Genomic DNA, 16600 nt, shown 5'->3' with positions numbered 1-16600 from the left:
CACTTTTCAGGTGCAAAGTGCAATGATCATTGGTTTCAATGTAAATTGGTTTGGACATAGCCTATCTTTAACAGTATAGATATATTTTTTAAAAAATATATCCTTCAAGCATCCACATACTGTAGTTTGTGGCTAGTACACAAATACACATATTTATGTCATAAAGATACAATCAATAATGATGACGAAATAAACTGTGAAGCTCAAATACCTCAAAATAATTGCCACAGTCCCTTAATGAAATCTACTAAAACTATTGGGTCCCAGCAATCGGAATCACCGACATGTGCTTCACAGGGTAGGAAAACAAGAACCTCATGCCGGTGTCAGTGTCGAATGAGGCGGTCTCTGAGCTTGAAGCTGGCCACCCCGAGCAGCAGGAGGGCGGGTAGGAAGGAGTAGAGGAGCACGAAGTCCAGCGTGTAGCGCGACAGGGCCCCGGGGTAGCCCTGGTCGATGATCTGACTTCCCTGGGCTATCAGACACGCCCCGGGGATCACACTGCTGTTACCTGGGATGACAGCAAATCAGTTAACCGGACTGGAGAAAACTTAATGGATGCTGGAGATGGAAGATCAAGGTTGCTCTAATCTCAACAGACCTTGTTCATATTGAGATGAATAATGAACACCAGCCTGATCACTAGTCTATAGCAGCGATTAGATTCCCGATATTGAAATATTTCCAGAAAATAAAATAATTAATATAACCGCAGGCGGTGATTAACGGGGTCCGAGCAAAATGAAAAGTCAAGAACACACTAATGGAAGATATATAAATATGACATATAATTATGAAGGAAAGATGTTGTTTCCCTTAATGCCATACTGTGCCTCGGCTTTCAGGTGACTGGGCTGCAGAGCAATGGCCGAATGTCATGTTCAGCTTGATCATAATTGTCTAATCGGGATTCAAACTCTCATACTAAGGATCACCAGTACAAGGCATTATCCCATTGAGCCACTGATAAACGTGAAATGTGGCCCCATTCACATGGTGAAAATGTCTATTGATAAGCACACAACATCCAGAAAACTCCAAGCACACATTTCACAAGAGAATTAAGGGCTTTCTTAAAAGAGTACAGATCTGAAAATATGCACTGTAAATGGTATCCACCTAATGAAAGTAAACATTTTTAGAGCAGAAGACCAGGGTGAAAAAGATGCATCTGATTTTAGAGATTAATATGATGAAAGAATTTTGAGTCCAGGTCAATCTCGTAAGGAGAAATAAGGCTAGTTCATAATTTTTTTAAATAGTACCACAATTTGGGTTTGTTAGTAGTGGGGGGGTATTGGTATCCACCTAATAATAGTCGTATGTTTTTTTTATACAATAACAAAATGGTCATATAAGAAAAATGAAACAAAGTAAAACAAATTCTGTTGGATAATTTTTGTGAGGCTTGGTCTAAAGATTTTATGTGGCGATTTTGGTGAATCTTTGATTATTTTTGTAGCCTGTCTTTTTATCATGTTTAGCTTTAATATGAAATTGTGGGAAAAGTATACATTTTTAGGGTTTTATAAATGCGTCTGATTCTAGAGTTTAATATTCTGAAAGAATTTTGAGTCCAGGTCAATCTGGTGAGGAGAAATAAGCCTAATTCATGATTTTTTACAATAGCGCCACCTTTGGGTGCAGTACCACAAATTTGGGTTTATGGGTAGAGGGGGTTATTGGTAACCATACCTGACGGTATAGGCTGCAGTATGACTTTTACAGAATTTGAGGGGGAAAAAAAACGTTACCGAAACAATAGGGGCCAAGCAGCATCGGTGCTCGGACCCCTAATAATGTCATATTTCATAACTTAGGCTATACGAGTCATGTTATTTCCTGCAACACAAAGACTCCATACACTTCTTTGTAGTGGAGAAAAGGGAAACATTTTGTGAATTGTTCTGAAAGTTCAAATGTAAATGCACTGTGTCTTTGCACTACTTTTGTATTTATTTAAGTCTCAGGTGACTTTTATAGTGTTCTTATAAATGTTATTCTTTATATTATTGCATTGTTGTGACTCAAGCATTTCATTGCTGTTGCTTTAATGGTTGTGAATATGATTTCTTGAAAAACAGCCCCATCCTTTGTTTAAAAATGATGCATCTTCAAATTAAGGCATTCAAATTGACTACCGGTCCTCCAATTATTTTTATAAATATGCCAAAAAGAGGTTGGGAAACCCTGGTCTATTTGATTATGAATCAAAAGTTTAAAATTAATCATTTAGATTGCAATCTAAGATCTTTATATTATTTAGATTAAAAATTATATATTTTCTAATTGATTGTGACGGGGGCCTGGGACACTCACTGCAGGTGAAGTTGAGTTCATGGAACTCTGTGACGATGAGCAGCTCACAGCTGTACTTCTGGAAGGTCAGGTAGCTGAGCCACTGGAACACCTCTGGCATCTGCTGGGTGCTTCTGCAGGGAGCAGTGAGCAGTGTGTTGTTATTCCTGCTTTGGCTCTTGTCACACATTATGAGCCAAGTTCCCTACTGAAAAAGGTTAGGGTTCATATCAAAAATGACTTGGATGCAGGCTCTACGTAAAAGAGATATGTAACAGGTCACAAACCTACGTCTCATGAATGACTCAAAAAGAATGTTAGTAAAAAAAAAATGTTTTGTCAATTCTTTATCCAAAAAGAAGAAGCTGTAACCTGAGGAAGCCGGAGCCCACCAAGATGCCAGCGATGTTGAGCAGGGCCACGCCACTGTTGATCATGTTGGGGTTCTGCACCACCCCCAGCAGAACCACCGTCAGCCACTCACCTGGGACACAATACAGACAATGACCCCATGAGAAAACACTGACACATGCATTACAATATTAATATAATACAATACAGTACAGTGTATTTATTGTCAATAACTCAATACATACCTACATATAATACAACACACTTAAAGCTTAGCAGCAGTCTGCCATCCTGCAGAAATTACTTGTCATAAGGCACAGGTTGATTCGGCTCCTCTCAAATCTGGTATCAGGCATCAAGCTTCCCTGATACTGCAGAAACCAGATACATCACACCTGATCATATCGCAAAGTATTTGTGTGTGTGTGTAAGAGCGAGTAAATATTAAATTGGCTGCATTTTCAAACTTTTCCCACCAGTTGCCCGTGAAAGCAAGCTCGTCGGGAGCAGTTGAGTTAACTGTCTTGCTCAGGGACACCTAGACACTCAGCTAGGAGCCGGGAATCCTCCTAGTGACCGGCTCTACCTACTGAGCCGCTGCTCACCATTGATATAACAAACAAAGGGATGTAACCAACCTATGATATGAGGCACAAGGACCACAGCGGAGAAACACAGGAAGCGCATGGTGTCTGGATGCATGCCCACCGTCCTGTCAGAACAACACAGAGGCTGGAATACTGTTTACTGAGGCCTTTATCCCTTGAGCTTCCATCAGCAAAAGTATCCCGATAAAGGAGTCATTTGCAATTGGTCCTGATTATAATCGGACCCATAACAACCTCAGACTTGGTAGCCAATCACATCTGTTATATGTGGCCAAGCGTTATACGTAATCGCCTGAGGCCGTAGCGCAGGAAACGCTCAAACACTTGCTAGGATTCACTGACATGTATTGTCTGTCCCAGAGATGTTCAGACCGACAATTTAGCTTATTTTCAGTCGATGAAAACATCTGGAGATGAAGCAGGATGTGTGAGGCGTTTGGTGATAGATATACCCTAGCATCAATCTCCAAGGGCCTACCAGTAGAGGAAGGAGGTGAAGATGAAGACACTGACGATGCTGAAGGGCAGGATGTGGAAGACGTAGGCCAGGAACATCTGCCACTTGCTGTAGAGCCCGTCCTGGCTCTCCTGGTCTGAGATGGCCCGCAAGGACGTGACTGAGAGCAGATATACACACACGCCGTTCAAATTACATACTTTACCACTGGACTCTGCTCTTCACTGTGTGAATGCAATATGCTTTAATGCATGTCTTTCTTTCTTCTTTTTTTTCTGTTTTTTATATCGATATTGTCAACATCATGTTGTATGAGTGGAGCTTGTTCTGGAATAGTAATAATTGGTATGAAAATTCCATTCAAAGCCATTCCATTCAAAATCAATAACATTGAACCATGGGACGCTCTCAAATGCATGTGATGAAAATTAATGTGGCAAGAGGGGGAGCCAGCCAAAGGGGTCAAAGGTCAGGATGCAGGATAAAGCGCCAAAGGGGCCAAAGGTCAGAAGGAGAGAGAGAGACCAACGTGGGACAAGGAGAGGTGGGCTCACCTTGACCTCAAAGCAGTCAAGGCTAGTCGAGAACAGAGCTCACTGACATACACTGAGGGACTTGGCTTAAGTAGAGTTGGGATGACGACACCAGTCTGTCTAACAAACGTCTCTTACTGTGAAACCATGATGCAATGTATTAGACTATTGTTCAAAATGCATTTATCCAACAAATACCACTCAACATGCACCATGTTAGACCAGTTATTACTGGTTTGTTCTATTAATTTAATCTTTTTTAGACAATGAAAATGTTATCTAGAAAATAGTTAATATGTGCAATATCATATCAAGTGTATATTTGTATGTGTATTGTGAATGTCTATTTCCATACATGTGTAACATCATGTTATTATCTCTGTCTGTCTGTCTGTCTGTCTGTCTGTCTGTCTGTCTGTCTGTCTGTCTGTCTGTCTGTCTGTCTGTCTGTCAGTCTGTCAGTCTGTCTGTCTGTCTGTCTGAGATTGTAAGGTTACCATCTGCCCTAGTGCCTGCTATAAATACCAACCATAAACACAGCCAACACTCACAGTGATACGCAGAGATAGTGTAATGACACTCTGGTAAAGATAAGGTTTATACATTGGTTCAATTTCTTTAAAGAAATGTTTTTTGAAAATGGGTACTGTTAAAGTAGGTAAACAAAGTACAATTATGATTCAAACACTAAAATGTGAACTGTTTCATATGCATGAAATGTGTTTATAAGTATTATAGAAATATGTTGTTGTCAAATGTGCATCTTGTGTAAAACTTAAATGAATGAACTCAAATTAAATGAATAGGTTATTAGTTATGTATCCACATAATCTATGGTTACAATACAAATACCTAGAAAAAACATTTACATCAATCCTGTCCAAATTATCTCAGTGTTTGCAAGAGATATGACCCCTAACCTTCACAGATTACAGAAAACAATAAACTCTTACTTCAAGCACGTAAATGTAAATAATATATCATATCTGATAATGAAAACAACTTCTACCTGAAGACTCCACACATTACAGCTCTGAATATGATACAAATGAGTGAATGCTGAATACTGTCACATTGGGGATTTGAGATATCTTCGTGTAAGGTAGTATAAAAATATGTGTATATATATGTCCAGGTCAATATATGGAGGTCTGCAACTGAAGGTATACATAAAAACATTTGGCAATTTATCCCCATCTTTTTTTTCCTTTAAATGTCCAAAATAATATCAAATGCTCACCCAAAGTTACAAGAGCCCAAAGAGATGCCTTAAATGCCTCTTTCTGACCAGTAGCCAAGCAACAATAGTGTTTATTACTGTCTCATCAGAATTTCTGAAACAATGTAAATCAGTAATCAGAATTGAAGATATGTCCATAATGAATAACACAACATTCTGAATAAATAATGGAGAAGAGAAATGAGATGAATGGCCTGAAGTTAAGTGGAAGGCTGTGAGGGTATGGGACTCACAGAGTGCCACGGCGTTGAGCATGCCCGTGTATGGCGAGGCGCCCACCGCCTGGTAGATGATGCCGATGCGGTCCTGCACCGCGCCCTTGGTCACGTCGGCGTCCAGGTGCACCACGAAGAAGGCGATGAACAGGCCGTAGATCAGGTTCTGGGACAGGCGCATCAGGACCCCCATCCTGTCCCGAGACAGGTTCCGCATGGTGCGCCTGGACACACACACACACACACACACACACACACACACACACAGTCAAATGCTGTTCAGGTTAATCTTTGCCAAAATACGTATATTTTTGTCTCTAAGGTCTCTCTATCTCACAAAAAAAGAGTGTGCATCGCGAACATAGCCAAACAAGGCTATACAATTAAATAGCCTAGGCGCGAGCGGCGCTTTTGAGCACGGTAATAACTTGACATTGGCACACAACACTTCTCTCCTGTCTCCCTTGTGTATGGCGGACTCTGTTTGTCGTCAAACATCGCTTCTGATGTCCGGCCATTGAAAGAGAGGTTGGGGAATATGTGGCTGCATGTGCTGTGGCTGCCAGAACAAGGTCTCCCAACGCCCACCTCCTGGTGTCCGGCGCTCATTCCCTGTGCCTCCCCTGGTTTGCATTCTCCTTGGATTTGGTCACTGGGCTACCCACGTCTTTCGAAGGTGGATACATTTTTCCAGATAGTGCATTTCATCCCTCTACCTAAGCTGCCCTCCACCACAGTGACGGCGGAGGCTATGTTGTCCCATTTATATCACCTCCATGGATTTGGATGGAACATATTGCATCTGCAGTCTCTTTATTTATTTAGAGCGGTAAACACCTGGTCATAAACCGACCATTGTAGCATGAGCAATAGGGTAACATGATTTTCCCTGCTTTAAAACTATAAAGTTCACTACTAGGCTTTTACACTGTGTCCTCTCTCAACGGTTCAAATCAACAGCTGTGGTTTGTTGGCATGCCCTGGATGAGGGATTAAAGTGACACTAAGAGAGGTGTCAAACGCCTCACCGGCTCAAAATGCCCTCTAAATCGAAACCCAGCTTGCCGATATTTAATAATGACAGACTTTTAATTTGGGGTGTCCAATTATATTCTGTTATTGGACTGACAGAGGTATCCATTCATTGGGCAATGTCTCCGGAGTTGATGGTCTTCGTTCATTAGATGATTTATGATACAGTTTCCATGCACTTCCTTTTCTGTTACTTACAATGAAGGGCCGTCGTGAAAATGTGTTGGAACCCTTGGAAAGAGTCGCTGCATAGGCCCCTACTGCAAGTCTTGGACAGTTTGGGTGCTACAGGTGGCTTACTTGCCACACTAAATGGGTACTTCTTGGTACTTCTTTACATTACTACACACTTACTCCCACAGCCTTACTGTCTATGGCTGTGGGATAAATTTAGAGGGATGACATTCCAGATTCTGACCTAAAAAGGGAAGTTGCAGTGGTCCCCCTATGTGTATCCGGCCTTGAATTTGAATTTGGCGTCTGCCTCTGTCTTGATGCTCAGTGAAATTCTCCCCCTACACCTTCCACTCACTAAGTGAAAAAAATATTTGTTGGCCTGACTGCAGGTAGGAAAATGATTACCACAGGCTGGAAGCAACCACATTCACTTTCACTGAGGCAATGTGTTCAATAACTTTGAGTTGAGTGTCAGCTATTTCAGTTTTACATTACTGATGTTCCTTGGTCTCTGAGGTTTTTTTTATTTTGGGTCCCACCTTGTATTGGATGTCCCTAGTACTTAAGTCATTATTCAGTGAGTGCAGCCTGTTGTTAGTTAAGGTCTACTTTGTTGGACATAATATTTCCTACTGTACATTTTGTGATTTTACATTTGATCTGTATCACACACCAAGAAGATTTAGCATTGTTTGTCTTCTTATATTGCAATGCTACAATGTACTTGTGTGGACAGGGTGTGGTTGCGCTGTACGCTAGATTTAAGATGAGGCCTTGTTTTGTCTTTCTATTTTGTGTGATTTCAAAGTAAATAACTTACCACAAAAAAAAGGTTATAATCTTGTGCAACATGCACATTGACCCTTCACACACTTGCAAGAACACATGGACACATACGGATTACTAAGAAAGTCTTACTACCAAAGTATTAAGACTGGTAGTAATGTATTGAATATATACGCTACAAAACAACAATCATTTCATTCTGGTCTTCAATGTCGAGGCCCTCGATATATAGAGGCAGGGACAAGCTGAAGAAGAGCAATGAACCGACCTGAAGAGGACCCCCATTTTGACCAGGCTGCTGGGAGACTCTTTGCTCTTGAAGGGGATGGCCGCCTTGTTGCTGCCCCGGAGGCTCTGCTCCATCTTTCCCAGCATGCTCTGGTAGATGGCTGAGCCTTGATAAGAGGAAGTGATGTTGTGCATACGGCTGAACGTGGCTGCCTCCCTCTCCACGCTGCGCGTATCCACCGACGTGAAGTCGACTGTCAAAAACAACCAGACATCACACATCAAACAAGAACAACCAATAACAGCATGAATGACAAATGGTCAAAAAAGATACATAAGTGTGCGAGATTACTGCCTTCACTGCTTTCAAATTACTGATTAGCTTTAACATGACAAGGAACATACTCCTTCAATACAGTGTGTTAGGCTTAATTCACAGTTCTGTGTACAGCATGTATGGTGGCAGCTTTAAAGCGGCCTCTTCTGAGAGTGGATCGATTTATTTGTTCCCTTCTTGCTAAAATTACAAACAAAGATGTCCCTATCGCATTCCCGCATTTGAAAAATTGTTTGCCACTTCCGCTCCACCTGGTCATAGGTAACCCATCTATATATTTGACATCTGTAAGTCAGAACGTCAGACGTCACGCTCAATAGGCCAGACAGAACACGGCAGTCAATCATTTTTCACACATAGAATTACGTGATTGTAGACTATAATTCACCATACTATTAAACCATATTTCATGAACTTAAATATTATAATTATTTCAATAGTATTATCAATCTTAATCACTCAAATTAATTTGCAAACATAAATATCAAAATGGCTCCAACAGCATGTTTGAAAAGATCTGCGTTGTGTCTCAGACACATGACAATCTCTGCAGAGCTTCTTGAAATCCTACTTCCAAATGACACTAACATTGACATTAAGGTACACAAGGTGGCAGCATCGTGTTTCTGCTCCACTAAATCATGTGAAGAAGATCTTGCCAAGTCTTTGAAAGGCACTGCTTTGTGTTTGTGTATGAAAATCTAATATTTCAATATGTAGTGTACTACAACACCTAACACTAACATGATTATTCTATACAGATATGATCAGTAGAGGGGATACATGCCATAGATGTCAAATGGGTTGCAGTACTCTGGACACTCGTATCCACACTGACTGAAGAAGTCCACCATCTCCCCCGGCTGACCGCAGAACACCAGCTCACCCCGACTCATTACGGCAATCCTACTGAAGACCTACACACACACACACACACACACACACACACACACACACACACACACAATACAACTTTTAGAACAACTTTTGGTGATTGAATATATTGTTATATATATAGTTTCTCTTCTGAAACCAACCCTGAAGAGCTCTGAGCGCGGTTGATGGATGGTAACTATGACGATTCGGTCTCTCCTGGCCAGCTCTGCCAGCAGTACCACGATCTGATTGGCCGTCATGCTGTCCAGTCCAGTGGTCGGCTCATCCAATAGGATCACCTCTGCAATGATCAACCCAATAACATAATTAGCCTTAGGAAATGATGTCACACATCAGGGATTATTAAGAACAGAGTGAACCTTCCCAACCTAATATTCAAACTTTGGAAAGGTTTAATATACTTTCATAATAAGTGGCACTACCAAGATTCTCACAGGACCAAACTTAACTCGTTAAGATAAGCAAGTTCCCTTTTTTGGTTAATTACGCTAATTAGGATAATCAAAAGATTGCCTCTTTACATTATGAGGCAGTGTGGAATTAGCTCATGCTTTAATTGTAAGATTAATTCATTTCCTGGTTGATTGAAGAAGCATCGAATGGAAACTCTTCATTACTGCTTGAATGTGTGTGTGTGTGTGTGTGTGTGTGTGTGTGTGTGTGTGTGTGTGTGTGTGTGTGTGTGTGTGTGTGTGTGTGTGTGTGTGTGTGTGTGTGTGAATGTTATCAGGGCTTGTTCCCCAGAGAGATTGAAGGGTCCAAAGCCTCATTCAGGATTATACCGGCCAGGCACACACACTCATGACACAAACACCCACACACACGACCACACACAGCCACACACACACGACCACACACGGCCACACACACACACGCACACACACACACACACACACACACACACACACACACACACACACACACACACACACACACACACTTTGGGGGACTTAGTTCACACTGGTTTGTGATAACCTGCTTTTCATTAGCCTCCTTCATCACCTCTACTAAGGTCTCAGTTCACTTTGCTCTGCAAACTTGGCCAACTCTGTTACAGCTGATATATTAGGTGACAGTAAAGCACCAACTCTGTTACAGCTGATATATTAGGTGACAGTAAAGGACTAAATCTTTTAAAGTGATATGATCTTTGTGCAGTGGATGTTATACAGTGTTAGCTTGTGCTAATCTTATGGTATCCTTTGCGAATGCTATGCAATGTTGTATCTACCTGCGTACATATCTATTTTTAAGCCAAAGTAAAATAAAGTAACACAGTAATTACATTATAGTTCCCTGGAACAACAGTATAGCTTCTATTTTGTGCACTTCGGCAGCTGTTCTTACACATAGCGTGCGGTGAGCCTAAATTTCAGGTGGGCAGAAACTACTGACGTATGACCACACCACAAATGTATGTTTTTCTTTAGCTACATTAAAACATGCTAACTAAACTAATTCAGAGTAAGAATTAAGATTTTTTTACAGAAACTCAGAACTGTTAATCACAGGTGCATCACCACTCACCATACCTTCATCTGATATAGAACGAAAGATACTGGCGGAATAATTTGGGTTAAAACAACAACTGTTCTAGAATATGACAGGGGCTACTCTACGACCACATAGGCGTCTTATAACACGGATTGAAATCCCTATTGAAGCCGGCAGGGTTATGGGATAAACATACAGAGGAACGCGGCCGCTAAGCTGCCCTGCCCCAACATTGCATGACACATTAAACTCAACTAGAATCACCCCAACCATCCAAAATGTGATGTCGACAGACCAAACATTTTTGGAAAGCCTACAGAAACTATAGATAGTTAATGCGACAATCACATTAATAAAAATAGACTTGGAGCAAAGATTTACAAAGATTTAGGAATTTCTTTTTGGGAGCATGCTTTTGCAAGTAGTTCGCTGCCCCACCTGCCCACACGGACGGCACATGCCTGTTTTATTTATTATCCTTGTTTTAGTTTCACCAATTTGGCATTGAGTAAGTCTCCAAACTGAAACCTGCTTCCTGGTGGGGGGGGGTGTTATGTGTGTGTGGTGTCTGTCTTTCAATCTGTCTGTCTGTCTGGCTGTCTATCTGTCGGAGCCATCCAAACTAGTGTGTGTGTTTGTGTGTGTGGTGTGTGTTTGTGTGTCCTCACTGGGGTCCTGAAGGAGCTGACAGGCGATGGAGACCCTCCTCCTCTCCCCCCCAGAGATTCCAGGGAAGACCCGTCCTCCAATCACACTGCGGCCCACGTGGGTCAGGCTGAGCTCCGACATTACCGCTAACACCTGCAGTGAGGAGGAGCATCAAACCCCGACCCGCCTTTCAAAGATACCTTCAGATGTGTTCCATTCTGGGGAGGCCAGGCAGTGGGGGACTGGTGTGTATCATCAACAATTAACCAGCAGTTACCCAGGTAACAGCCAATACGTGGTACATAAAATAGCATATGTTTGACCGAGAGAAGGAGTCATCTAATGCAAACCAATCCCAAATGGTGTGGTTCTCCCTCAATACGATCACAAAGTATACACTTCTGACCTCAAACCTGCAGTGTGTACGTGATGACTCGCTGCACACGTCACTGGACTTCAACTTTAGTTTTCTCAATTGATTTATAGAGATATATCAATGGTTTGATTGACATGAGGGTGGATGGGTTTTATTCATCAGACAACAATTGTTTTAAAGAAGTTTGAACCATAGTGACAGCAGCAGTGAAAATGTACAATTCAGGTTTAATAAGTTTAAATAGGACCTGACATTCTGTGTGTGTATGTTAAAGGGGTGATATAATGGTCTTTCGACTTTTCCCATTGCTTTTAACTGTTATATGACGTATGTACAGTATACATGTTTAACATCTGCTTTGCTAGAAAAGTCTGACTTTAATTCCGTACTAGTGAGACGCCAGAGTGTGCAGTGGGCGGTGCTGAAGGGCAGAAACCCTGCCTCCCGGCTACCCGCAATGTTTACAACTTCTCAGGGATGTGAATTTGCAGAAACATGCGCAAATCGTGCGTCCAATCGCAACAGAGTGGGCGTGCTGAACAATCATTTGATGAGTCGTAGTAGTAGCAGGGAGAGGCAGTGAACTGAGGTGAGCTCACCGGTTCCCGATAGGAAAGTCATGGACACCAATCTGACCTTCTTCCTGATGGCCTCCTCAGAGTGTCTGCGTAGGGCCAGCTGGGCTGTGTAGGTCAGGGTCTCCTCCACCGTCAGGTAGCTCAGCAGGTTATCACTCTGGGCGAGAGAGAGAGAGAGAGAGAGAGAGAGATAGAGAGAGAGAGAGAGAGAGAGAGAGAGAGAGAGAGAGAGAGAGAGAGAGGGAGAGACAGAGAGAGAGAGAGAGAGAGAGAGAGAGAGAGAGAGAGAAAGAGAGCCAGAGAAAGACAGATATAAATAGATTAACAGGGAGATTAACGGGAGGGAGACATTGGTGGGAATTAAACTAACAAATGACGGGATAAAATGCCTTGAAACTGGAATTGAGAGAACCTGCCCACATGCATGCACACACATACACACACACACACAAAAACACACAAACACACACACAGACACACACACACACACGCTATGTTGAAGCTTCAATTAACAACCCCCCCTAATCCCACCTCACCTCTGTAATCGCTGGGTGACTTTAATATATCAGGCACACATATCACCTGGTCATCAAGAGATTAAAAGGCAGAGTTATTAACAAGGCTTGAAAAGAAAGACAGAGAGCGAGGGATACAGAGAGTCAGAAATAGAGAGAGACAGAGAAAGTGAAACAGTGAGAGAGAGGAAAGATTGCTATGCTATCAGGAAAGATTATTTAAGATGAGGGGATTTGACCATGTTATTAAAGGGGACATATTATGGTGTTTTCCCAACAAGTAAACATAGTACTTGAGTTCCAGAAAACAGTTTTTGAAGCTGTTTGCTGAAAATAACTTTTAGGAAAAAAATCTTGCCTACGGCTATTCCCCTGTTTCAGTCCCTTCAGAATGCGCTGTTTCTGGTGTCTGTAGCTTTAATGCAAATGAGCTGCTGCCCATTGACCAATGAGCTGTCAAACTGAACCACAGCATGGAGGAGAGGGGATTGTTGCCGTATGCGGACTCCTGGAGCTCTATATCTATATCATATCATATAATATAATAATAATAATATTATATATGGGTATTTATATAATATTATGTCTAATCTCACGGCCAAAAGCTATGTGCGCCTCGGATGATATTACTGCCGCCGAAGCTTCGGCAGCAGTCCGGCGGTGGGAGCTCGGCGGCAGTCCGGCAGCTCAGCTCCGGGAGTACAATCCCTTTCTCCTCCATGTCTTCTCCTCCGGACTGCCAGGCAGTCCGACAGAGAAAGGGATTGTACTTGTGAAGACAGAGGTCACATTTAGATTTTATTTGGTTCTTTAGAACACATATCAGCAGAGGGGTTTCGCTATGTATGAGGCCAGTTTGATTTGTGATCACATCGGGCGGCACTAATTGCCTGATTGCGGCACGTGAGTTGAGTGAGCACGGGTGAGGCGATAAAGGTCCGCGATTTCCGGTGGGGACATGAAGGGTTTGTGCATGGGAGAACGCGAGAGCACGCATTGGTAGGTAATTTACTTTTTGAACCAAGGTGTAGTTTGCACAATGCACAGGTTTCTGGCACTTTTTCCCGTTTGTTATGTCTTCCATGTTACAGCGCATGGGACGGCGCAGACGTCCTTAGTGACGTCTTGGGCACATTTGGTGGAGGTGCACGGGGTAGAAATGTTTGTATGGAAGACCATTGATTATTAGTTAACACAGTGATATTAGATAACACAGTGATATTGTAATTATATCATTTTGTTTATGATAATATCTAATAGATTTATTTGGATTTGATTTAAATGTTTGATTACACATTTTGATTTATTTGGAGAACTAACTTGATTTAATTTCTCTTCATCAATAGGTTTTCAACATAATCCCAATCTGGAATGCTCAATAAATTCAATTAAATGCACAATAAATGTTCAATAAAAACCAAGGAAAAGGATTTGAGCTGTCCTGCGTCCTCTGTCTATCCATGCCATTTCAAGTTGGGCAAGCACAAATAACAACAAAACCCAGAGAACTTGACAGTACTCCCGGAGCTTAGCTGCAGGGCTAGCGCCGAGTTCCCCCTGCCGGATCTGCTCGTCCGCTGGTCGACAAAATCTTAGCTATGCTCTGATTGGAGGGGAGTGGGGAAGTGGGAGGTAATATTCAATTGTGCCCCCTTCCTACGTAGGAGGGGGAGCCGAAACGGACTCACTCGTTTGGTCACTGTAGGCGGGGTACTTTCAGATATGCAAATCTCACTCAAAAAATCATTTGCAGACTTTTTTCAAAGTTTGTATGCCTGTGGGAGAACCAGAGACCCAAAACAACAGCGCAAATCCCAGGAAAAGTGTTGTTTTCATAATATGTCCCCTTTAATAACAACAATTATAATTCAAAATCAACATTTTATATCCAAAACAACTTTTGTAATTTGACATGTTTAAGATTGACCTCTACCAGTTAGTTGGGATACTGAGTATCCAGAAATAACAGTGTTGTTTCCAATGTGAGAGACATGAGGCTAACAGATCTCTACTGTGTGGATGGGGAGTGGGAGGGCTTTAAACAAAGAGAGGTACAGGCTAGCCAGCATATTTTATCTGTAGACTATATTGTTAGGGTGAGACAACAAGCTACAAGCTAGTTGAAATGCTACGCATTGCAAGTTTCTATATATTTTAATTGTGTGTATGTCTGCAAAAATCTATATAGACTATTTTATAGTACAATATATATCCATATAGATTATTATATTATAATAAATATCTATTATGAATGCTGTATATATGTGTGAGTTTGTGTGTGTGTGTGTGTGAGAGTGTGTGTGTGTGTGTGTGTGTGTGTGTGTGTGTGTGTGTGTGTGTGTGTGTGTGTGCGTGTGTGTGCGTGTGTGTGCGTGTGTGTGTGTGCGTGTGTGTGTGTGTGTGTGTGTGCATGTGTGTGTGTGTGTGTGTGTGTGTGTGTGTGTGCATGTGTACGTGTGTGTTGGGGTTTATTACCTGCAGGACGTAGGAGAAACAGTCCTGGTACTGCTCTTGTATAATCTTCTGTCCGTTGATGAAGACATCCCCAGACAGAGTGCCTGAGTGTCCGATCCGGCCTGCAATGGCATCTAGCAGAGTGGTCTTCCCTGAACCTAGAACACAGACACATGTGCACACATTTACATTAACATTTAGGGCATTTAGCAGACGCTTTAATCAAAAGTGACGTACAATAAAACATTTGTTAGAAAAAAGAGAAACAACAATATATCGCTTTCAGTATAGTATGGACACACACGTGCACACACACACACACACACACACACACACACATATGCATGTGCACTCATTATTCTGATCATAAAGAATTGTTTTGCAAAACACGAGAACATGACTGCAGTTAAATTATTCAAAAAATGAGATATCAGCATTAAAGAATTGCTTCATCCAAACAACAGCTGCTGCTTTACTGGTTAAAGCATATCATTATTTTCAAAGAATAATGGCGTATATCATTATTTGAATAGTTGAAGAAGAATTGTTGCATGTTTCTGCAGCGTGTCTTGTGCCTCATGATGGGTCCTTAACTTCATGGTGAGGTAAGGGTTAAGAGTTATGGTTAGGGTTAGGGTTAGGGTCAGGGGTTACCTGAGTTCCCCAGGATCCCCAGGATCTCTCCACTGCTCACGTGGAACGAGACCTCGTTCAGAATCTGTCGAGTCCATCGCTTTCTGTACGAAGGCAAGTCCCACCACGGACCGGCACGCTCGCTGCATCACACACACACATACACACACACACACACACACACACACACACACACACACACACACACACACACACACACACACACACACACACACACACACACACACACACACCTCTCTCTCCCATACACACACACTCACAAACAAACACACACTCACACACACACACACACATGCACCCACAAAGTTAAATATATGCTGACGGTTGTTACAGTTTAAAAAATAATAAATAATTCTGCAAATTGTGTCATTCACCTGACCGTGTAGGACACCCCGCTGACACTCAGGCTGCAGGAGGGCGATGTTTGCTCGTCCTTCTTATCTGATAGGAACCTGAACGTCCCATTCTCCGACCCGGTCGCTGGCATCGAGAAGGATTCGCTCATCTCCCCGTCAGCCTGTGTCACTACTATGTTAGGGCAAATGGTGCACCGATCCACACCACAAACGATCAGTAGTCTTGTTCCTGGCTCTGCGTAACCGTTCCCTAAGCGAAGCTTCAACCAATGTATTTCCCACGCTGGCATGGACACACAGGCGCAGGTTGCGTCACCAACGAGAACTTTGATCTCGAGTTGTATAAAGATGAAAAACAAGCCTTGA

The 16600-nt window shown here is 42.2% G+C and overlaps 1 protein-coding gene across 1 annotated transcript; it reads right to left on the bottom strand.

Annotated features, from left to right (window-relative positions):
- Positions 1-326: 326 nt before the first annotated feature.
- On the bottom strand, positions 327-16524 carry abcg5 (ATP-binding cassette, sub-family G (WHITE), member 5; the record flags this gene model as incomplete). The annotated part of the gene is made up of 14 exons (XM_079758705.1): positions 327-504; positions 2316-2432; positions 2671-2782; positions 3288-3361; positions 3736-3874; positions 5721-5926; positions 7966-8179; positions 9050-9179; positions 9300-9439; positions 11322-11454; positions 12314-12412; positions 15246-15382; positions 15879-16000; positions 16253-16524. The coding sequence occupies 14 exons, from the start codon at positions 16522-16524 to the stop codon at positions 327-329; spliced, it is 2073 nt and encodes a 690-aa protein (XP_079614831.1).
- Positions 16525-16600: the final 76 nt, after the last annotated feature.

The sequence above is a fragment of the Pollachius pollachius genome (genome assembly GCF_949987615.1).
Source record: "Pollachius pollachius genome assembly, chromosome: 2".
NCBI lineage: Eukaryota > Metazoa > Chordata > Actinopteri > Gadiformes > Gadidae > Pollachius > Pollachius pollachius.
This window is presented reverse-complemented; position numbering and strand designations above follow the sequence as displayed.